The 24,809-nt window shown below is 35.8% G+C and overlaps 1 protein-coding gene across 1 annotated transcript in view; it reads right to left on the reverse strand.

Moving 5' to 3' along the window:
• The window catches only part of LOC306884875 (adenylate cyclase type 2-like), a 69,545-nt gene that overhangs the window by 28,441 nt on the left and 16,295 nt on the right, over nucleotides 1–24,809 (reverse strand). The window contains exons 3-5 of the mRNA XM_079441103.1: nucleotides 15,581–15,742; nucleotides 4,928–5,077; nucleotides 2,650–2,798 (exon numbers count right to left, since the gene is read on the reverse strand). Coding sequence (XP_079297229.1) covers nucleotides 2,650–2,798; nucleotides 4,928–5,077; nucleotides 15,581–15,742 — 461 coding nt within the window. The remainder of the gene's footprint in view (nucleotides 1–2,649; nucleotides 2,799–4,927; nucleotides 5,078–15,580; nucleotides 15,743–24,809) is intronic.

The raw sequence follows: 24,809 nt of genomic DNA on the forward strand, positions 1-24,809 counted from the left end.
AAAAACACGGTCAAGCCAGCCGCGATTTAAATTATTGTGCACGTGCATTACTATACTTACGGTAATAATACTATACTTACTATACTTATGGTACAGGACCAACACAGAGGGAATGCGTTTTATTCTAGACGCCCAGAATATAGATGTAATTACATTTTTTGTTTGTTTTATGTACATCTGCTTAATATTCATGTTATTTATTGCTGTCTTTGTATCTGTATTAGGCCTACTATATTCTTCTACCTGCATTTCATTGCAAGATTCGTAGAAAAGGAGATATGGGACATTAATCGATTTAGAGGGGCATTACGACCCCGCTTCTAACAAGTAGATGAAATGAATGGTCAGTTCTTAAACAAGACATCCTACACTATATGCACGGTCAGTTCTTATATGGGACATCCCATACTATATGTATACCTCATATGAAACCATTTTACTGCAGCGTTTTCGAGATATGGGACATCATTCGATTTAGCGGGCTATGTCCAGTACACACAGCCCGCTTTTTTAAAAGGCACATAATACATGAGGGGTACCTAATCCTTTTTCAGGAGATCTACCTTCCTGCAGAGTTCAGTGTCAGTCCTGCTCCAACAAGCCTGCCTGTAACTATCTATTGTTCCTGACTCTTAAGTAGATTAGGTTTGGAGCTAAACCTTTAGTGAGATCTCCAGAAGCAAGACTGGGCATACGCTATGACCCATCCATGTTCCAAACTGCTACAGAGCAAAGACTCCATATTAAGTGTTCTGAACCTGTGTGAGGTATAGTGTGACAGTTCTGACAGTGTGTGACTTCATTTTAGCTGTGCTGATAGAATAGGAGGTACCTTGCATGCAAAGGCCATTATTTTTATCTACATATTTATATTGATGTTTCTATGAGCCTCAAAATTGGAGAAATAAAGTACTGTCTTTAAGAACTTTGTTGAATTTGGATGTATGCAACTTCAAACTGCCACAATACACAGACTTCTCATTGTGCAATGTCTGAGAATTTTCTTCACTTTGAACTCCAAATTGCTACAGTAAAATGTTTTTAATATAAAGGGTGCAGATAGTATGGGAGGTCCATTATAAGATTTGGTTGTTGATTTTTTGTACTTATTAGAAAGCATAAATGTACAGTTGTATAATTCTATAATTGAAATAATACCATGCACTTTAAAATGATACAGTAAAATGTTTTACTCTGATGTATGTATAGAAGATGGGAAATGACATAAGAATCAACTGTTTTTGTACTTAGATTACACGTAGATTATACCTCTCTATAAGCCTTTGAAGTAAAATATAATGGTATATTTCTCTAGGTAACACTTTATTTCAGGGTCTCTTAAGTTGCTGCTTATTAACATGCATATTACTAGAATATTAGCCATTTATTAGTAGTAATTAAGCACATATTAATGCCTTATTCTACATTCCTAATCCTACCAAATACCTAAATTTAACAACTACCTTAATAACTATTAATAAGCAGCAAATTAGGAATTTATTGAGGGAAAAGTCATAGTTAATAGTGAACAAGCGTTCCCTATTCTAAAGTGCTACCTTTCTCTAAAGTGTCTCAGCAAAATAGCTTCATATAAGAACTGACCACTTATGACCTCTACTTAGCCAAAAATTAGATATTTGTAGCCCTCTAAAGTGTTGTAATATTACATATCTTTAAAATTCTGCAGCAAGCTGTTTTCATATGAGGTGTGCATAAAATATGGGATGTCCCATATAAGAACTGATCGTCCATTTCTTCTAATTAGAAATGGGGTGTTTTCGGGACACTGAAATGAGACAATAGCACATTACTCTGCAGTAAAATGCTGCAGTAAAAAGGTTTCATATGAGGTATGTAGATAGCATGAGACGTCTTGTATATGAACTGATCATTTTTTCTTCAACATATTAGATGCCCTCTAAAATGAATAATGCCCCATACCTCGAAAACGCTACAGTAAAATGGTTTCATATGAGGTGTGCATATAGTATGGGACGTTCCATATAAGAACTGACCATTCATTTCTTGTACTTATTAGAAATGGGGTATTTATAGTCCTTAAAATGTAATCATGTCCCATATCTCAAAAACGCTGCAGTAAAATGGTTTAATATGAGGTGTACATATAGTGTAGGACGTCCTGTTTAAGAACTGACCATTAATTTCATCTACTTATTAGAAACTGGGTCGTGATACCCCTCTAAATCGATTAATGTCCCATATCTCCTTTTCTTCGAATCTTGCAATGAAATACAGGTAGAAGAATATAGTAGGCCTAATACATATACAAAGACATCAATAAATAACACAAATATTAATTAGACATAAAACAAATAGAAAAAATTACGAAAAATGTCATTACATCTCAATTCTGGGCATCTAGAATGAAAAGCGTTCCCTCTGTGTTGGTAAGCATAGTAATATGCGCGCACAATAATTTCAATCGCGGCTGGCTTGACCGTGTTTTTCTGAACTGCGGCTGGCTTGACCGCGGTACAGAAGGAGGGCAGGATGGTTTGACAGGATCTATTGAGGGTATGACAGCTCGGCGGAGAGCAGGTATGGTGTATAAGATATGTATATATTTTCTAGGCTGCCTAAAATAGGCAGAGCGCACAGATATGCTAGTATGTGTGTCACAAGGCCTACCTTACATTGGTGTGTCTCTGTACGTAGAGGTTGTGAAAGTTGTTGGTGTTTTCCGCCTGGCCGAAGTTAGGCCCCTTCAGTCTCTGAATGATCTCTGCCTTCATCACCCTCGCAATGTGGGCGGGCAATAGGGACAGCAAAAGACGCTCCTATTGGTTGAAAAGAGAGGACGGGTGGTAGTTATTTGTCATTTTGTGGACAATTTTCCCCAAAACAGTAAGCAGCTAGAACTGTTTACAACATTATTATTAAAAACCATTATTAGTAAATGTGTACCAAATGATTTCTGCATGTGAATGATTTCTGAAGGATCATGTGACACTGAAGACTGTAGTAATCATGCTGAAAATTCAGCTTTACCATTACAGGTATAAATTACATTACAAAATATATTGCAAATATTTTAAACTGTAATAATTTTTCACTATATATATACAGTGGTGTAAAAAAGTGTTGGCCCCCTTCCTGATTTTTTATTTTTTTTGCATGTTTGTCACACTTTAATGTTTCAGATCAAACAAATTTAAATATTAATCAAAGATAACACAAGTAAACACAACATGCAGTTTTTGAATTAGGTTTTTTATTATGAAGGGAAAACAAAATCCAAACCCACATGGCACTGTATGAAAAAGTGCTTGCCCCCTAAACCTAATAACTGGTTGGGCCACCCTTAGCAGCAACAACTGCAATCAAGCGTTTGCGATAACTTGCAATGAGTCGGTTACAGCGCTGTGGAGGAATTTTGGCCCACTCATCTTGGCAGAATTGTTGTAATTCAGCCACATTGGAGGGTTTTCGAGCATGAACCGCCTTTTTAAGGTCATGCTACAGCATCTCAATAGGATTCAGGTCAGGACTTTGACTAGGCCACTCCAAAGTCTTCATTTTGTTTTTCTTCATCCATTCAGAGGTGGATTTGCTGGTGTGTTTTGGATCATTGCCCTGCTGCAGAACCCAAGTTCGCTTCATCTTGAGGTCACGAACAGATGGCCGGACATTGTCCTTCAGGATTTTTTGGTATACAGCTGAATTCATGGTTCCATTTATCACAGCAAGTCTTCCAGATCCTGAAGCAGCAAAACAGCCCCAGACCATCACACTACCACCACCATATTTTACTGTTGGTATGATGTTCTTTTTCTGAAATGCTGTGTTACTTTTACGCCAGATGTAATGGGACACACACCATCCAAAAAGTTCAACTTTTGTCTCGTCAGTCCACAGAGTATTTTCCCAAAAGTCTTGGGGATCATCAAGATGTTTTCTGGCAAAACTGAGATGAGCCTTTATGTTCTTTTTGCCCAGTCTCTTTCTTATGGTGGAGTCATGAACACTGACCTTAACTGAGGCAAGTGAGGCATGCAGTTCTTTAGATGTTGTCGTGGGGTCTTTTAAGACCTCTTGGATGAGTCGTCGCTGCACTGTGCTCTTTCAAACCTTCTTTTTATCACAAAATATATTTTAAAGGTAATGTTTTATTCACCCTTGAAATGTAAAATGAGGCGTATCTGTAATTAGGCTGATGGTCTGTGCTGAACTAATGTTCTGACTGGAATGACCAGCCAGTGCGCAGCTCTGCAGGAGGTAAATTAAGGAAACGCGACAGCATGTTTTACAACATGGCAAGAGCTGACTGCTGAAGCACTCACAGAACATACATAACACGATTCAATCACGCCGAGCAGTGAGTGAGCGAAACATTGTCTTTGCCTTATGCTCCGTAATTGTTCTGCCAGGAAAGCCAAAAAAAACCACTCCGATAACATTCATAGAGTAATGGAGCTGAGGGCATGTGCTGGAGCAGGGTGATATTTCAGAGTGAGAGTGGTAATTCCTGATAGAGCAGAAGTGATCTGCCTTTATCTCACCGCTCATATTTCACTCACTCAGCCATCGCCACAGTGAGATGCTTTATCATTATTTCACACAAAACAGCAATAAGCACAACTAACCCAGGCAAGCGAGAGGCCCTGTACAGACTTCCGCCCCACCCGTATCCAACAGGAAACAGAGCGCTGGGGGGAAACAAAGCTATTTTGGGACAATGCAACTCTCGGCCCCCTCCACCTTCGGATATTAGCCGCCTATTGTGGTGATATAATGATCTCTTCGATACAGCTGCAGGAATGACTCACGCTTAAGCCTATCCGATACCTCCCTAAATGAGGCCTACATTAACTTCCTGTTCCATGAAAGACTGGGCACCACGCAGTTCAGCGCTGTTTATCCATTCTTTGAAAGCAACAGGCAATCAGTGCATCCCTCTCGGTCGTACCTGCTGATGCTTCTCGAATTCCAGTTTGATGGGGGACTTGATGCAGTTGCAGGTGTCGTGGTACGTCTGTTTGAGAGCCAGATCCATCAGGTGTTTGTGATAGGCTCCTGCCACATTTCCACAGATGAAGATGATGATGTTAGCCAGGATCTATAAAGACACATAAAACAGCTTTAGTGAGAGGTATATAGAGATACTGTATGCTCTGTGTGTCGCAAAACCACAAAAACTATATATATATTGTATATATATATATATATATATATATATATATATATATAATACATAAAATATTATGTAAAATAAATATATTAAATGTAAATATAGGTGAACAATATGTTATACCATAATATATACAGTATAATAAATAAAATGAAAGAAATTAATACTTTTATTCAACAAGGATGCATAAAATTTATCAAAGGTGAAAGTAAAGACATTTATATTGTAGCAAAATATTTTTATTTCAACTAAATGATGTTCTTTTGAACTTCCTTTTCATCAAAGTTACAAAAAAATCCTCCATAATATAATAATGTTAAATATTAAATAAACTCTTCAACGTCGATAACACTGATAATGTTGTAACACTAAAGACTGGAGAGATTATGCTGAAAATTCAGTTTTGCATTTTAGGAATAAAATACATTTTAAAATATGAAAAATTTCTTATAAATTGTAATAATGTTTCACTAATTACTGTTTTTACTGTAGTTTGTGTATATACTGTATATATATTTCACACACACACACACACACACACACACACACACACACACACACACACACACACACACACACACACATTTATTTTTTGAATTAAGATAAATTATGATATATAACATTGCTCATTTTCATTATATATCAATATTATTATTGTAATGTTTATATCAGAAATTGACCACAACAGGTGACCACAATAATGTTTCTATGCAAAATTATCACATAATGTGAACTGCAATCATATTGTAACAAATATGTTATTGAAATAAAAATTTAATACAATAAATCCTAAAATACGGTACTAAAATACACTGAAATTAAACCTTAACTAATAACACATTTTAATTTAGTAATAAAATTGAATGCCTCAGAAACCTTAATTCCAAGCAAGTGTTTATAAATGATCAGTCTGGTAATGGACATGTTAAATATTTAGTACTGAATTAATGTGGAAACTCAGAGTGTAATCAATACAGCATTGGCATACCGTATAAAACAAGTAATGAATGCACTTAATTTGCTTGGTAGGTACAGGAAGACATTAGTGCCAGACCACAGACACTTTAGGAAAATATGCACAGCAAGCCAAATGGCTTTTGACTGAGTTTCAAATGGCAAGGTAAGCGCGTTAGCGAAAGATGGAATCAGTATAAGGATCCAGAGAGGGATGTGCCTCTACATTGAAAGATATTGATCGTCAGGAAAAGTGAATTCAGTCCAGCCCATGAAAAGCTTTCAGCAGCATCATGCATTATGTCAGACTGAGCAAATATCAGCGCAGTACTGAATACGGTGCTGTTATCTTTCACAAATGGAGAGCAGGATGTGTTGGATAATTGGGTTTAATTGCAATATCTGAAACTAGACATAACTGTGTAGACACAATAAGGCATGAGAAATGACAAACACTACAATAATGAAGATTTGGCTCATGAATGAGCATGTCTGGAATGTTCAAGAAGATTATCAAGAATACCATGATGTAAAGATATCATTTAATTATATTTTTATAATTTAGAGAAATAAAAAATAAATTAATTAAAAAGGGCTTCATTTTTTGTATGCAAAATTGATCTTTGACATGATGTAAATATATAATTTACATATAATTTTATAAGTTTAATAAATATATAAATTAATTAATAAATAAACAAATATAAATCAGGTTTTTTTTTTAAAGTAATATTTAATTTTGGCTTAATGTAAATATATAATTTAATTATATTTTAAAATTCAAATAAATGAACAAAAATATAAATAAATAATCAAACAAATTAATAAATACAAAACAGGCTTCTCTTTAACTAAGATTTTATCTCAGCTTGATGTAAATATATAATTTAATTATATTTTATAATTCAAATAAATAAATATAAATGGTTTCTATTTTAAGTACAATTTAAACTTGGCTTGATGTAAATATATGATTTAATTATATTTTAAAATTAAAATAAATTAATAAAATAAACAAATAAATATAAACAAGTTTTTTTATTAAGTTAAGTTTAATCTTGGCTTGATGTAATTATATGATTTAATTATATTTTATAATTCAAATAAAAATAAATATATAAAAAAATAAAAATAATTATAAAATAGGCTTCATTTTGAGTAAAATGTAATTTTGGCATGATGTAGATATATAATTGTATTTTATAAGTAAAATTTAATTTATTTAATAATTTTATTTTTATTAAATGAAATATGATCCAGACAGGTTCTTGACAATTCACCTACATAGTAAATGAGTTTAAATCAACATTATTATGAATGATTACCTCATAAACATGAATTCGGGGTATGGTAGTTTATGATGTTGTGGAAAATAATTTTTTGTGTATATATATTTCACTACTTCACACACACACACACACACACACACACACACACACACACACACACACAAGGCGGACTGAGGGACGATTCAAACTCTTTTCTGTTGTAATCAACAGTATACCAGAAATGCTGTCAATACAATACAATCTGAGCTCAGAACATTTCTTTAATTTGCTCCATTTATGTGGTCAATCTCGTCTGAGCCTCTTTCAGACTCATCAAATTTGCAGCTTCTCCATGGAAACCTCCATACACGCGTCTGAGTTTAGCGGTGGAGTAAACACAGCCAGTAAGAACAGATGGGGTTGTTAAGGTTCACCCCAGACTGTGCAAAGGCCTCTGTCATTTTAATTAGACTACAACCTCCTGCTAATATCACTCAATGACATTATTAGCAGATTAAACATAATCCACTGAGGCAATTACACAACACTCTTCATCAATTAGGTACACAGTCAACAAAGCACTCCTCAACGACCCCTCAGCATCTCAAGGTACATTGTTTGGCTTCTAGAAATTGATCATGACCAATCGAACATTAACTCAACAGATGACAGAAGAAGCACTGTTTGCCTTGAAACTCTTTCTGTCTGTGTCTGTGCTGAAGACAGCTGTGTTGGTATCAATGAACTTCAACAGAAACTTTTAAACTGGCAATATAATGTAGTTATATTTGATTGGTTGACATTAATTATAACATCATAAATAAAGAGCTGGTTAATGCTTGTGTTTTTCCAACTATATGCACTTTTGGACTTTGGAAAACTCTCTTATTTATTTCTGCACAATAACGTTCAGCAATTTAAAGGTGCATCTCAAAAAATTATAATATCGTGAAAAAAGTTCTGTTTATTGTAACTTATTTAAAAAAGTGAAACTTCCATATATTCCAGATTCATTACATGTAAAGTAAAACATTTTGTTTTAATTTTAATGATTAGGGCTTACAGCTCATGAAAGTCAAAAATCCAGTATCTCAAAATATTAGAATATTTACATTTGAGTTCATTAAATGAACATACATTATAATTTTTTGTCAGTCCTCTGTCGTGTGTGTCATGTATTCCTGCCTCATGTGTCCATATTTGGTTTGTTTCCTGTCCTCGTCTGATGTAATCGGTTAATTCTTGTCCAGCCGTGTTCGTCTCGTTATCTATGATTTACCTGTGTATTTATAGTCCTGTCTGTTCAGTGTAATGTCATCTGGTCTACTCGTTACTCCCTGGTGTTCCTGTCTGTGTCAGCCCTGCCTGTCGTGCTCTGCTGTGATGTCTTCATTAAAGACTGTTATTATTTGAGTTACATCCTCGTCTGCGTGTTCCTGTGTCCTCCTCATGTGTGCACCGTGACACTTTTCTTGTTTGATCTTAGGAAATATTCTAATATTTCGAGATACTGGATTTTTTACTTTTATGAGCTGTAAGCTCTAATCATCAAAATTAAAACAAATTTTTTTTTTTTTATATTTTACATGTAATGAATCTAGAATATATGAAAGTTTCACTTTTTGAAATAAGTTACAAAAAAATAAAGAACCTTCTTATGATATAAAAATTTTTTGAGATGCACCTGCACATACAGGTCCTTTTCAAAAAATTAGCATATTGTGATAAAGTTCATTATTTTCTGTAATGTACTGATTAACATTAGACTTTCATATATTTTAGATTCATTACAACACAACTGAAGTAGTTCAAGCCTTTTATTGTTTTAATATTGATGATTTTGGCATACAGCTCATGAAAACCCAAAATTCTGGGTTTAATCTAATCTCAAAAAATTAGCATATCATGAAAAGGTTCTCTAAACGAGCTATTAACCTAATCATCTGAATCAACTAATTAACTCTAAACACCTGCAAAAGATTCCTGAGGCTTTTAAAAACTCCCAGCCTGGTTCATTACTCAAAACCACAATCATGGGTAAGACTGCCGACCTGACTGCTGTCCAGAAGGCCATCATTGACACCCTCAAGCAAGAGGGTAAGACACAGAAAGAAATTTCTGAACGAATAGGCTGTTCCCAGAGTGCTGTATCAAGGCACCTCAGTGGGAAGTCTGTGGGAAGGAAAAAGTGTGGCAGAAAACGCAGCACGACGAGAAGAGGTGACCGGACCCTGAGGAAGATTGTGGAGAAGGACCGATTCCAGACCTTGGGGGGACCTGCGGAAGCAGTGGACTGAGTCTGGAGTAGAAACATCCAGAGCCACCGTGTACAGGCGTGTGCAGGAAATGGGCTACAGGTGCCGCATTCCCCAGGTCAAGCCACTTTTGAACAGAGAAGCAGCACTGGACTGTTGCTCAGTGGTCCAAAGTACTTTTTTCGGATGAAAGCAAATTTTGCATGTCATTCGGAAATCAAGGTGCCAGAGTTTGGAGGAAGACTGGGGAGAGGGAAATGCCAAAATGCCTGAAGTCCAGTGTCAAGTACCCACAGTCAGTGCTGCTGGTGTTGGTCCACTGTGTTTTATCAAGGGCAGGGTCAATGCAGCTAGCTATCAGGAGATTTTGGAGCACTTCATGCTTCCATCTGCTGAAAAGCTTTATGGAGATGAAGATTTCATTTTTCAGCACGACCTGGCACCTGCTCACAGTGCCAAAACCACTGGTAAATGGTTTACTGACCATGGTATTACTGTGCTCAATTGGCCTGCCAGCTCTCCTGACCTGAACCCCATAGAGAATCTGTGGGATATTGTGAAGAGAAAGTTGAGAGACGCAAGACCCAACACTCTGGATGAGCTTAAGGCCGCTATCGAAGCATCCTGGGCCTCCATAACACCTCAGCAGTGCCACAGGCTGATTGCCTCCATGCCACGCCGCATTGAAGCAGTAATTTCTGCAAAAGGATTCCAGACCAAGTATTGAGTGCATAACTGAACATAATTATTTGAAGGTTGACTTTTTTTTTGTATTAAAAACACTTTTCTTTTATTGGTCGGATGAAATATGCTAATCTTTTGAGATAGGAATTTTGGGTTTTCATGAGCTGTATGCCAAAATCATCAATATTAAAACAATAAAAGGCTTGAACTACTTCAGTTGTGTTGTAATGAATCTAAAATATATGAAAGTCTAATGTTTATCAGTACATTACAGAAAATAATGAACTTTATCACAATATGCTAATTTTTTGAAAAGGACCTGTATATATATTTATGTTTTCTCTCTAGTAAAGACAATTTGCACCAGTGTAATTTCCACCACATCTCAAATGTCTCAAAAATGAAGGTAGTGAAAATTACATTTTTAATTTTTGGGGGGAATAATTGACTGACTTCATTATCAGGCTGGAGCTTAACTTCTTTCAAATGACAATTCATCCCAAAATAAACTAACAAAAATATATATATATTTTTCAAGTTTTTTCTCACAGACAAATTAAGACGACCCCAATCTCTCACATAATTCTAGTCATAATCAGTGTTATTTTAGTATTGTTTATATACTATTATATAATTAATATTCATATTATTATTAATATAAATAATAATATTATACTCTATAATATTATAGCATTTAATAATATTTTGAACTACCTTTTATTTTTTATATAAATATTTAAATATAAATATTAGTGCTGTCAAGCGATTAATCTCGATTAATCGCATCCAAAATAAAAGTTATTGTTTACATAATAAATGTGTATGCTGCGTATATTTATTATGTATATATAAATACTATATATATATATATATATATATATATATATATATACATAATAAATATGTAAAAACTTTTATTTTGGAATGCGATTAATCGTTTGACATCACTAATAAACATTTGTATATATTTTATATTCAGTTTTCATTTTTTATTTTAGTTTAAGTTTTAGTGATTTTGTTGTGCTTTTTATTTTTTAGCCTTTTTATTTATATTTAATTTTTAATTTGAGTAATTTTGCCACTTCAATGTAAATTAATTTTTATTTATAAATTTTATAAATGTTTTTTTTCTATCTATCTATCTATCTATCTATCTATCTATCTATCTATCTATCTATCTATCTATCTATCTATCTATCTATCTATCTATCTATCTATCTATCTATCTATCTGTCTGTCTATCTATCGGGTTAAATAGCCTGTGACGAAAATTACATTTTTACAACATTTTATGTATACAACATATCTGATATCCTGATATCATATTTTCACATCTTTTGCATAATTTGACAAAATTACAGCTTGTTTGAAAATGGCACAACAACATATTCTGCTCACAAGTGATATTAACCTAATGCAGCACATCGGCTCCCTCTCTCTCTTTAAGAGTGTGCTATTTAAAGGCTGGTCCACCTGCCACAAGACACACCTGTTTCTCACTGGGAGAGCTTTATAGGACAGGTCCTTCGAGAGCAACCTTGATAAGTCATTCTTCTGGCTGTAATCACTGAGAGGGAGGAAGAGGCCAGTCATAAAAGTAAACGAGCACAGAGCAGGGTCTACAGGGAACCATAGCTTAATTACAAAACACTGACATCTGACATCATCTCTACAACTCCGACCCAGACAGATGTGACCTTGTTTTCAACTTTATTATTTTTTGCCTCCGATTAACACAAGACCTTTGTTTGCAAGTACGTCAGCGATAAACATCCTGAAAGTGACGTCCAAAGCCTTTAAAGCCTCTAACAAACAAGGTACAACCCACAGCTCTGGAGAGCACCTAACATAAAGAGGTCGTAACGCCTCTAATGAGAGCGAGGAAAGCTTGATTAACTACCAGTGCTAAATGTGAAGGGTCGTTAAGGTTGCTTTTAATGAAGCTCTCCTACTGTTGGAGGACTGACCGTAGTGAAAGTGTTTACCGATCCTAAAGAGGATTATTTTTAAGGTTTTTAAATTGGACTGGACAACAAGCTTATAATAACAATCTACACCCTTCCGCTACTGGGTTCTTGAACGTAATGCTGCTGCCTCTCGAACACAACCTGACGGACCAGTTTTCCTGTGGACCATGTGACTCGAGTGTTGCCTTGGTTACATGCACTGTGTCTGAAAAACATATCTGTTTGAGATCTGCTTTGGAAAATAATAATAAAAAAAGGTTCTGGAAAATCAATAGAAAGGTAGGCATGAATTATTATTTAAGAGTTATGTAAGACTCTTTAGTACAGAAAACCAAACAAAAAGCAGTGCATGAAAGTGCACTGTGTTCCTGTAAACTTTATGTATTTATATATAGGTGAGACTGGGGCAAGTTGTCACACCTTTTACTCCAGTGAATATTTCTCAGAAATGTTTAATATTTAAAGGTCAGTTTTTGCATAGGTACATACCTTATGGTCTTGACTACAAAAAAACCTATTCAATATTTTCACTGTTATTGCCCAGGAAAGAAAGGTATAATTAATCAACACACGCTGACCTTTTGTGACAACATGCAAATGAGCTCCAACAGCAGGACATGCAGTCATGCTACATGAAGCAAGTTGTCACAACTGGAACCTGTTGTTTATTGATTTGAGAAAACACTGCATTTTTTTTATATGAAATGCTAGAGAAACAAAGTTGGTTATTCACTAGTATTTCAGCAGAAATTAAACAGTATAATAATTATGAAGCACAAAATAATAGGTAAAAAATAATAAAAAATTATATAAATTATATATATATATAAAAATTTACTTCTGTCAGAAATTTACTTTTGCTATGGTAAAATAAATTTTCAGCAATATATTCAAAAGATTTTTGAATTTTGGGGCACTTAAGTAAATACCGTACATTTTGTTATGGTAGCATGTGTGGAAATTAGTGCTGTCAAATGAATAATCTCGATTGATCGCATCCAAAATAAAAGTTTTTGTTTACATAATATATAAATACACACACACACACACATGCACGTATATATTTAGGAAGAATATCTTATGTTTATATATTAAATATATTTATATATAATATAAATTATATAAATATAAACATATGCATGTAAATATTTTCACAATATATACATGTATGTGTGTGTATTTATATATACATAATAAATATAAACAGTACACACACATATTATGTAAACAAAAACTTTTATTTTGGATTAATCACAATTAATTGTTTGACAGCACTAGTGGAAATATTTAACCCATGTGTGTTACAACTAACTCCACTTTAGTGTTGTGTCCTGTGCACCCATTGCACTTGACCACTTGTGAACTTAATGCATTTTCAAAGGGAACTGTTTTTAAAATCACTGTAAAAAAAAAAATCCGTAAAATTTACGGTAAAAAACGGCAGCTGTGGTTGCCTGAATTCTACCATAAAAAATATGGTAACAACATTTTAGGTTTTACGGTTTTAACTTAAATTTACAGTTAAATACCGTAATTTCATTAACTGATATAATGTTAAAATACCAACCTATTGAAGTAGTGAAATCTGTTGTGTACCTTTGAAATACACTGATAACCACCAAATGCAGGTGGTGATGAGAAAGTCACATGATGAACCAAAGCCCATCACAAGCAGCTTTTAAATAATAGCATATATAGAAGGTGCACATTGTCATTCACACAAACACTAAACACCATCATGGTGAGATTCATTAAACTGAAATATGCAAAAAAAAAACATTAATTTAACAACATTAGATGTAACATACAACCCTAATAAACATTACTGTCTATAATATTTATAATGCTTAGTTACATTACTGATGTAACTAAAAAGAAACATAGTTTTTTCAAAGAAAAAACATCAAATTCAAACAAAATTTGAAATGCAATGCAGGGAATTCTGGGAACGTCAGTTTAAGTTTTTTCCCCAGTAAATTTTACAGGAATTTACCGTTAACCATTTAACAGGTTTTTACTGTAGCATTTTCAGTTTTCACAGTCATTTTTTACAGCGTATAATGTTGTACAGAGCTTTATTTACACTTTTTGTCATTATTTGCACTTTAAATTAGATGTCTAAATATATATTTAGTGGTCCATACTGTATGTAACAGATGACACAATTTATTAATTACTTTAGGCCCTAGCCCGGCCCTGGCCCGAGACGCTCAGGACCAGTCTGGCCCGTGTCTGACAGCTTATCAGAATTACCGGCCCGAGCCTGACCCAATCTTTTTTTTCCCCCTTCTCCCAAAACGGCTTATACAGGGTGTGCACTTCTGCTAAACCCGGACTGAGGCGAGCTCCGCGGCAGACTTCTAGCCAATAGTCAAAGGGACATTAAATCATGAAAGTGTGGACTAAGCAGAAGACTGTGAGAGTTTAGGGTGAGATTTGGGACAGGACCTCAAGTGGCCAGTAAGTTTTAGTTTGTGTTTTGCTGGCTCTTCTTTATCCACTGATCTTAGATTTTATAGTGACACCTAATGACACCATGGAGGCATTAGGTTTGTTTGCTAAATTCTGCCGCTTCATAACAAAGTTGTTCAAATTTTGTTTCGTTCCTTTTCATTTATGTTTTTCCATTTCACTTGACTGCTTGTTCTGACATTTGTGACCCTGGACCACAAAACCAGTCTTAAGTCGCTGGAGTATATTTAGAAATAGCCAAAAGTGGGCCAAAATTATAGATTTTTGACACATAAGACATTCTGCATAGAACTTGCAACATTTAAAAAATAAATGAACTTAATCCAATATATATCCTCTGCCAATTCTCCAGTCTAATGCTACAGTGTTTAAAGAAAAGAAGATCAGGACCAATGATACACATCTGAAACAGCTAGCCTTGTGGAATTACATTGGATGGAGAAATTGTGCCTGTTATTTCAGAAAGGAAATGTGTAATTTAAGTGGGAAGGCCAAATGATGAACAAAACAGCCAGGCTGACAGTGGAGGGTTATGGGAAGTGTGCCCTCCCATGACAGCAAAACCATATAGGTCATGGCGAAACACCATCACCCCTGACAACCCCTGCAGGAAACAGAGTAGAAACATCCTTCCACATTCACTCGCTAGCTCTGAATCACATTCTTGAACATATTCTCGTGCCTCAGACAAACTCTTTGGTCTCTTTGTGCCATTCTGGTGCTCAAAGACTGTCGCCGTTTATTCTTAGATACTAGCTGTTCCTTTCTCAGCCCACACAATTTCAGTGAACGAAACCAATTGGAATAACACACACACACACACACACTTACCTGCCAGACAAGGGCCTCCATGTGGTCGGTAGTGTTCGAGAGCCAGATGCTGAGCACTAGTGTGTGGGAGGAAGAAGTGAGGACACTAGCGATGACGGCATCCCTCATGGAGAATGGCAGCATAGTGTATACCACAAACACAATAAACAGGAAAAATGACACCTGCAAACAGAGTTAACGGTGCATTAGAGTGCCATTTAATATCTACAGCCCACAAACATAGGACAGAGATCAGTTCCGGATAAACACTGAAATACACTACGACTTTCACCCAGATTTTTGCCCTGATTTACAGGTTAGACAAGTTGATGCTAGTTGCTGAAAGTCACAGTCAATCTGCATATTTGAGTTGACAGATTTAACAGAAAATCACGTAATGTATGATGGTCACAGACTCTATTTTTTAGGCTATGATTCCATCCAGTTGGAGGATGTCAAACGTGTCTGATATTTTGAGCTGATTTTTACAATGCATATTGCTTATATTTGTGATGTGTCTCATAGCACTAAGGTACGTGTTTCTGTTTATTGTTTACTTGTTTATATGCTACACATTTTTTTCATTTCCATTTTTATAACAGAATAAGACAGAAAATATATTTGATAGTTTCTGTAGGCTACTGTAATAAATGCTATGTCAGTTAACACTGGATTTTTCAGATTCTTTATTTATTACCTGAAAACACACTTAAACCATATACTGTCGCAATCATGCATATGCTGTCTTCATGTTTTTTTATTCAGTTTAGCTGCAGCGATCGCTGGATGCCTTTGTCTACATTAGGGATTACCTGGCACGTTATTACTTCTATGAGTCCGTTTAGGACTTTCTGCTCCAGAGCGTCCTACAGCTTCGAGTATGAATGAAACACTCTGCATGAGAGTGTTCAGCGCTCCATAATGTTCACATCGCTTCGTTTTGGATATGAATCCAATTATGAATTCAGTTTGAATTTAGATCTAGATTTATTTACTCTGGCCCCTGAAAACCTCTACATCAGGGGTGCCCAACTCTGTTCCTGGCGATCGACTGTCCTGCAAAGTGTAGCTCCAACTCTAATCAAACACACCTGCCTTTAATTTTCACGCAATCCTGAAGACTTTAATAGTTGCTTCAGGTGTGTTTGATTAGAGTTGTAGCTAAACTTTGCAGGACAGTCGATTGCCAGGAACAGAGTTGGGCACCCCTGATCTACATGAACACACTTGCCTGAAAAAGTGCAGGGGATGAATTTACGTTTTATTAAAAGTGGGGGGACTATTCTATTCTACGCCCATGGATGATGCCTAGTGTTTTAAAATTCATTCAGATGTTCATATGTAAGCAGATACATATATAAAACAACGCAATTAGACATTATACACCATATAAATCAATCTCTCCATCTGTGCTTTGATTATCACTCTGAATCTCATCTGGACGCAGTCTTTGATAAAAAGCACAATTTTCTCAGCTTTTTGTTTAAAATGATGCTTTTTAAAAATGCAACTTACACTCAAGTGTTGATAAAAAAAAGAATGCATGAAGCAATTGAATTGAATTGAATGTGAGTGTTTGTTTGCATGCCTTCACCTACAATGCTGAGAGAGTGACATGCTCTCAATCAATACTGACAATTTGATATGTTTGTGCAGAAAGGCCTTTATTACAGGAGAGTTTCACAATTCATGCTGAGGTGGACTGGAGCTCATTCTGACACTGATGGTCTCACAAATGCCAACCATCCCTAAATAATCAACCACATATATTTATGAATCAACATCAATAATGGACTCAAATGCAAAATCATCTGTGCATATTTGTGTAATGTATTTTGGGCTTACACATTATGTGTGCAATATATGTGTGCTCCGGCTCGGCTGTCCAATATAGTATAAAAAGATTTTTATATAATAACTTTTTCAGCCTGCAACCTGTCGTAACAGCCTGTTTACAAAACCAATCTTGCTGCACAAAACGTTCTGCTCAAACTGTTCATACTGAAATGATCAGGGACATTGTTAAAAATAAACTTCAGTCACTTTTTCCTAACACTGGGATCCTTCAGAATGATATAAAGAGAGGCTGGAGATACACGCAGCCAGAAGCAGCACAAGGTTTGGCAAACACTTTAAATGTTTCCCCACATTTTACTGTTATCATTGGTTTATGTGGTGTTCAGGAAAAATATGATCTATCCTGCTTTCATCTTGTTACCTCAGGTTTTTGATCATCCAGTAGGCCTCATTGATGTAATAAACGTGGGCGCACCTGAGCAGATGCATTCATCATCAGAAAGTTACGTAAATTCTGTTTAGTAAATGCACTTTTTTTGACAGGAAAGATAGAGAGGTTCTGGAAGTTTCAGTGTACATCAAGCTCTTTTATCTCAAAAGATCAAGGCATTTGTTTGAAATTTGACTTGCAACTTTTACAAGATGTGTAGCATATTCTGCTAAATTGAATGAAGGTGAAAGGAAAGTGAATATAAGTCAAAAACATATTAAAAGAAAAACAGAACATATGCTACACTTTTATTTTTTTATATATTATTTGGGTCACTGTTAACTAACTATTAACTTTTGCCTCACGAAAGTCTTAATTTGCTGCTTATTAATAGTTAGTAGGGTAGTTTTAAAGTTTAGGAATGGGGTAGGATTAAGGGATCTAAAATATGTTCATGCAGAATAACGTATTAATATGTGCATTATAAATACTAATAAAAGGCCAATATGCTAGTAATATGCATGCTAATAAGCAACTGGTTAATAGTGAGAATTGGTCCTTAAAATAAAGCATTACCATTATATTATAGTTACTTAGTTGTGGCTAATAAACTTTTAAGACTTCTGAAATAACATCTGTTATCACTGACTAACCTGTGTGCTAACATAATTCATGCTGACATTTCTCACGATAGCGAAGCTGCTAAATAACAAATGGGTATTAATATGCAAGAACGTTGCTAAGTAGGGAAGCAATAAATTGTACAAGAGGGCCAGAAAACCTGGTGATGCCACTGCCACACATATTAAAGGGATAGTTCAACCCTTCTTTCTTCAGTTTCTTTCTTCTGTTGAACACAAAACAAGAATTTTGAAGAATGTGGTAGTTGATGGTAGCCATTGACTTCCATATAATTTTTTTCCATATTATGGAAGTCAATGGCTACCATCAACTGTTTTAATGCCATCTTTTTTTCAAAACTCAGTTGATGTAAAACTCAATGATGTAATACGCTCATAAATATTCCAAAACTTATCTTTTATTTTTATTTTTTTATTTTTTGAGTGCTGCTTTTTGAGTGAGCGAGGGCTCAATATAGCACCGGAGGAATAGCAGATAGGGCACTGGACGGCAGCAAAGCCTAATGGATTTCTGGCTTGGTAACCCTCACAGACCACACACACACACACACACACACACACACACACAGCCAAGAAAGAAACAGATTGCAGGGCAGTGATTTTTGCAGACAGAACATGTCTTGAGCCTTATCGATCGCCATTTCCACTCTGTCCAGCACAGAGGAGGATCAGAGAAACCGTCAGGAATGGATGCAGTTGGCTTGTGAAGGAGAGAGAATCCCCTAGCAGACAGAACGCTCCACTTGGCTCTGGGCCGAGGGGCGTCTCACACGCTCACCTAGGATTGGACAAATAGTTTGTATTTTCGCTAAAGTTTTGAAGTGTCGGAGTTCAGACTCAAGAACTGGCAAGGTTAAATGCTTAATCTCTCCAATGAACTGATTACTTGCCAGTTCCATGCCTGCTTATAGTTCTGGTCTATCGGCTAGCAGGATTGAGACTGGCAGTTCAATTCAATAGCCTTATTTCTACATCAGACCAGGTTATACAGCACTGAATCGTAAATGTTTTTTCTTGGTCTGGCCTCTGGCTATGTATGGGAACTAGAGATCAAGTGAACATATAAACAGTTAAAAGGTGTAAATAAACATTTTAAGGAGAAATAAATGCTGTAAACAACAAATATTCAAATGAATATGGATATATTTCTTATTCAGCGTTATAGCACTTTGTAACAAAGTTTAAAAAATCCTAAAACCTGTTTTCAAATTTAGATTGGATTCTGAATGCCAGATTTTCAGTGTGGACATTTGGATGTCACTGCTTCTTTATATGGCTCTTTTTTTTTCGAGCCAGTCTTTGTGATCATGACTTGTTGGGCTGAGAACAAATAGAGTCACAGCTGGTTTGAGCTCTGTGAAACTCTCAGATCTCATTTGGAGCGGTTTGCCGGTATTAATCAGGATTGAATTATCACAGGCATGCAGTAGCTGAGATTTGCATTGAGGTTTTGACTGTACGTCACAGATTTCTCATTTGCACTAGATGGAAAAAATGCTCAACTGCCCAACTCAAAGCCAGGAATCCAAATATCATTAATCCAATCTGATGATATTTTAAAATATTAACAAGTCTAATTATAATTTAGCTCATTATTAATGTATCCCTGTAGAGATTTTCAGCTGAACTATTCCTGGATTGAGGTTATTATAGTTAACTAAGACCATAAAAAACATTTGTTATTTGGAATAAAATCTATCTATCTATCTATCTATCTATCTATCTATCTATCTATCTATCTATCTATCTATCTATCTATCTATCTATCTATCTATCTATCTATCTATCTATCTATCTATCTATCTATCTATCTATCTATCTAACTTGATGCACTAAAATAACTCAAACTAAAATAAAATTTATTAAAAACCTGTATAGAGAATTTTTTTTAAAAACAAGAACAAATAAAAAGGAAAAAACACACAATAAAATAACAAAAACTTTACAAATTAAAATACAAACAGATGCGCTATGGGTTATTTCTCATTAATCTGAATGATGAGAAATTCAGATGTATATATATATATATATATATATATATGCATATATATGTTATTCCTGCATATTTCATGAGTACAGTTTGTAAAACATAATTTGTTTATACTCATATTATCTTAAATGTCTTTTATCATGATGTTATAGCTATATTGATCTAGAATATTGTGTTCAGATATTATTGCTATAAAACCATCACATAAAATTAGATTGCAACATATGCAAAGCATATTCTTCAAGGGTTGCTAAGGCAATAGATGGTAGTAAATCCATAAGACACACTTAACAGGTTTGCTTTTTCATAGTGAATAAGTTTATGTGGTTATGTGTCTGGTTAACCAGTCTGCACTGCTTTTGTATTAGGAAAGCAAATGGAAATGGAATAATCTGATAGTCTGAAAGCCTTGAATTAAACGAATAATGATGGAACATATTATAAGTAGTGTTGTTATCACACACAGTCCAATCACACTTATGGATCCCATGAAAATAATTTAAAAACGGGGTGAATTGAGGATAATTAGCACAGCATTTAAATGATTAAACAACTGGTACGACAGAAAACAGTATAGAATGGTATACACTCACCTAAAGGATTATTAGGAACACCATACTAATACTGTGTTTGACCCCCTTTCGCCTTCAGAACTGCCTTAATTCTACGTGGCATTGATTCAACAAGGTGCTGAAAGCATTCTTTAGAAATGTTGGCCCATATTGACAGGATAGCATCTTGCAGTTGATGGAGATTTGTGGGATGCACATCCAGGGCACGAAGCTCCCGTCCCACCACATCCCAAAGATGCTCTATTGGGTTGAGATCTGGTGACTGTGGGGGCCATTTTAGTACAGTGAACTCATTGTCATGTTCAAGAAACCAATTTGAAATGATTCGAGCTTTGTGACATGGTGCATTATCCTGCTGGAAGTAGCCATCAGAGGATGGGTACATGGTGGTCATAAAGGGATGGACATGGTCAGAAACAATGCTAAGGTAGGCCGTGGCATTTAAACGATGCCCAATTGGCACTAAGGGGCCTAAAGTGTGCCAAGAAAACATCCCCCACACCATTACACCACCACCACCAGCCTGCACAGTGGTAACAAGGCATGATGGATCCATGTTCTCATTCTGTTTACGCCAAATTCTGACTCTACCATCTGAATGTCTCAACAGAAATCGAGACTCATCAGACCAGGCAACATTTTTGGTCCAATTTTGGTGAGCTTGTGCAAATTGTAGCCTCTTTTTCCTATTTGTAGTGGAGATGAGTGGTACCCGGTGGGGTCTTCTGCTGTTGTAGCCCATCCGCCTCAAGGTTGTGCGTGTTGTGGCTTCACAAATGCTTTGCTGCATACCTCGGTTGTAACGAGTGGTTATTTCAGTCAAAGTTGCTCTTCTATCAGCTTGAATCAGTCGGCCCATTCTCCTCTGACCTCTAGCATCAACAAGGCATTTTCGCCCACAGGACTGCCGCATACTGGATGTTTTTCCCTTTTCACACCATTCTTTGTAAACCCTAGAAATGGTTGTGCGTGAAAATCCCAGTAACTGAGCAGATTGTGAAATACTCAGACCGGCCCGTCTGGCACCAACAACCATGCCACGCTCAAAATTGCTTAAATCACCTTTCTTTCCCATTCTGACATTCAGTTTGGAGTTCAGGAGATTGTCTTGACCAGGACCACACACCTAAATGCATTGAAGCAACTGCCATGTGATTGGTTGATTAGATAATTGCATTAATGAGAAATTGAACAGGTGTTCCTAATAATCCTTTAGGTGAGTGTATATTAGTACCTTAAAGGTGCCAATATTAGTAAAAAATTATAATGTGTATTTTATTAGTGTAATTTACAACCAAAATTTACTACCAGATTTAACCTTAACGCATTAACTGCATTAATTCCTGACTGACAGTAGTGGCAGCTGGTGTATTTCAAATGTGGGGATGCACAAATGCCACCTATCAACAACAAAATGTGTATTCACATATATTATTTTTTTATCACAGTGACTATCTGCAATGCTGCTAAAAGCAGCTTCCCACTTCTCACTACGTATTTCCCTTACCCTCTTAGAACAATCATCATTGATTTACAGATTTCACTTATCTGAAACAACACCAAAAGGCATTTTCCTTTGCCATCCTCCTTAAAAAGTATTAAAACAGTGACTCAAAATCTATTTTTCACCTGCCTGCCTCCTTCACTCTCTCATCACGTCATTACTTCCCCATCATTCTATTACATCCTTCATAAGGTGTTCAATCGGCACGTCTGGCAACACCAAATTGTAGGAAATGAGGGTACACAAGACTGTGTGTGTTTTCTGAGGTCTTTTCTTCTGATTGGCGTAAGGCGAGTACGGCTGCCTTTTGTTCCTCTACTGACTCTGAGCTCAATTATGTTCTCTCTCCTGTACAACATACAAAGGCTGCTGGCTTTTCACAGGCATCTCTGATGGAGAACTACTGCTGTGGGTTAATGATGCCTGCATTACAGACATCACATCTGTGAGGAATAGTGAGGGCTTTTCATCTGCAGTAGTACCTCGACCCATGCTGGGGACTCTATAGTTCGGGACTCTACAGTTTTTCCTTGTAAGCGTTGCAAGTGACTCCAAGTATATAGCTTATTAGAGCTCAAGCAATGTGTCTGTCAAATAGCATAACCACAGAGAAAACTGTACTAAGAGCACAGTTTGCAGCTTAAAAGGCTAGAGGAAAAAACAGGAAATTAAATAGGGCATAGCCTAATAGAGCTCTTTAAGTCTTCAACTACTGTAGACACAGTTATTGTGCCATTCACTTCCGCTAATAAGCGCACATATGCTACTTCAAGACATCCAGATACTCTTTGCTAATAAGTACTTTGCTGCAGTACTCTGAGTTCTAATTAGGTGGTAGCTTACTCAGACCGCCTGAACCCGACTAGTTCTTCCCGTCATGTATGCAAAGACTTATTAGCAGGCTTCTCTGAATTTCCTGCATCAGACATCTGGTTCCCTCTAGAGCTAAACCTTCAGTTACAGCATGTGAGCTCAGACTGCACCAAGCTTACGGAGTACTTTATATGACAGAGCACTGATATAAAGACCGGCGTAGCTGCTCACCACCATATGTGGTGCTTTGGATGCTGGTGTGCTGATGTCTCAACTGTAGCTTCTTAACATAGGATGAACATTTTCACCAGTTGGCACCGTTTAGCATTGCTGCAGTATCTACACCAACACCAAAACACCACTAACCGGCCTGGAGCAGATAAAGGTTCAAGGTTAAGGTGGTTAGCATGGCCCAGAAAACAAAAGCAATGAAACACAAAGCAAAGCGAATCAAAACAGAAAAAGAAACAAAGCAAAGCAAAATATAGCAAAACAAAACAAAAAAGCAATAAAACACAATGCAAAGCAAAACAGAAAAAAAGGAAAAAAGAAAACAAAAGCAATGAAACAATGCAAAGCAAAGCAAAACAGAGCAAAAAAAGCAATGAAACACAATGCAATGCAAAGCAAACAGCAAAAAATTTAACAAAACAAAAGCAATGAAACAGCTCAAAGCAAAACAGAGCAGACCCCCCCCCAAAAGCAATGAAACACAATGCCATTCAAAAACAGCAAAAAAACTAAACAAAAGCAATAAACAACATAAAGCAAAAAAACAAAACAAAAAAACAACAACCAAAAACAAAAAAACAATGAGACACAATGCAAAGCAAAAATAAAATAAAAATAAAAGCAAAGCAAAACAGAACAGAAAAACAAACAAAATCAAAAAACTAAAATCAAAAGCAAAGCAAACAAAAACAAGACAAAACAAAAAACAAAAGCATAGCAAATCAGGACAAAAATAAAACCAAGCCAAAGAAAATAAAACAAAATTGAAAACAAAACAAAAAAACAATTACATTGAGGGAGCACAATCAAATAATGCAACTACAACTTTGGGCCACTAATTAATATGGTATTAATAACCTCACTTCTGATGGAGAGACCTCTCCAGAATAGTGGGCATATTTATGGCTAATTGTTTAAAATAGATGTCATGTAGGTGCTACCTAGCTTTTACAGAAGCAGTTCCTAGTAAAATGTTGCCGCCCTTTGATCCAGAGCCAGTTAGTGTCGTATATACATATCTCATCATTTCCAGATCACTGAGCCGATCTGAGTTATTAAGTTATTAAGTCATGTTGAGCAAACAGCCTTGATGACTCATGGGCGAGCTACATTTACTCGTGCACAGAACAGCCGATCTCTCCTCCTGCAGCCAGCGTAATATCATAACTCAAGAACTGTTTATAAAAGACGACCAAAGCGCGGATGTTTTTGCCATCTTGCTGAGTGGTGGCTGGGCTGATTGCACCTCCTCCTCACAGAGCGGGAAGAAGA

Source organism: Barbus barbus, assembly GCF_936440315.1.
Source record: "Barbus barbus genome assembly, chromosome: 19".
In the NCBI taxonomy this organism is placed as follows: Eukaryota; Metazoa; Chordata; class Actinopteri; order Cypriniformes; family Cyprinidae; genus Barbus; species Barbus barbus.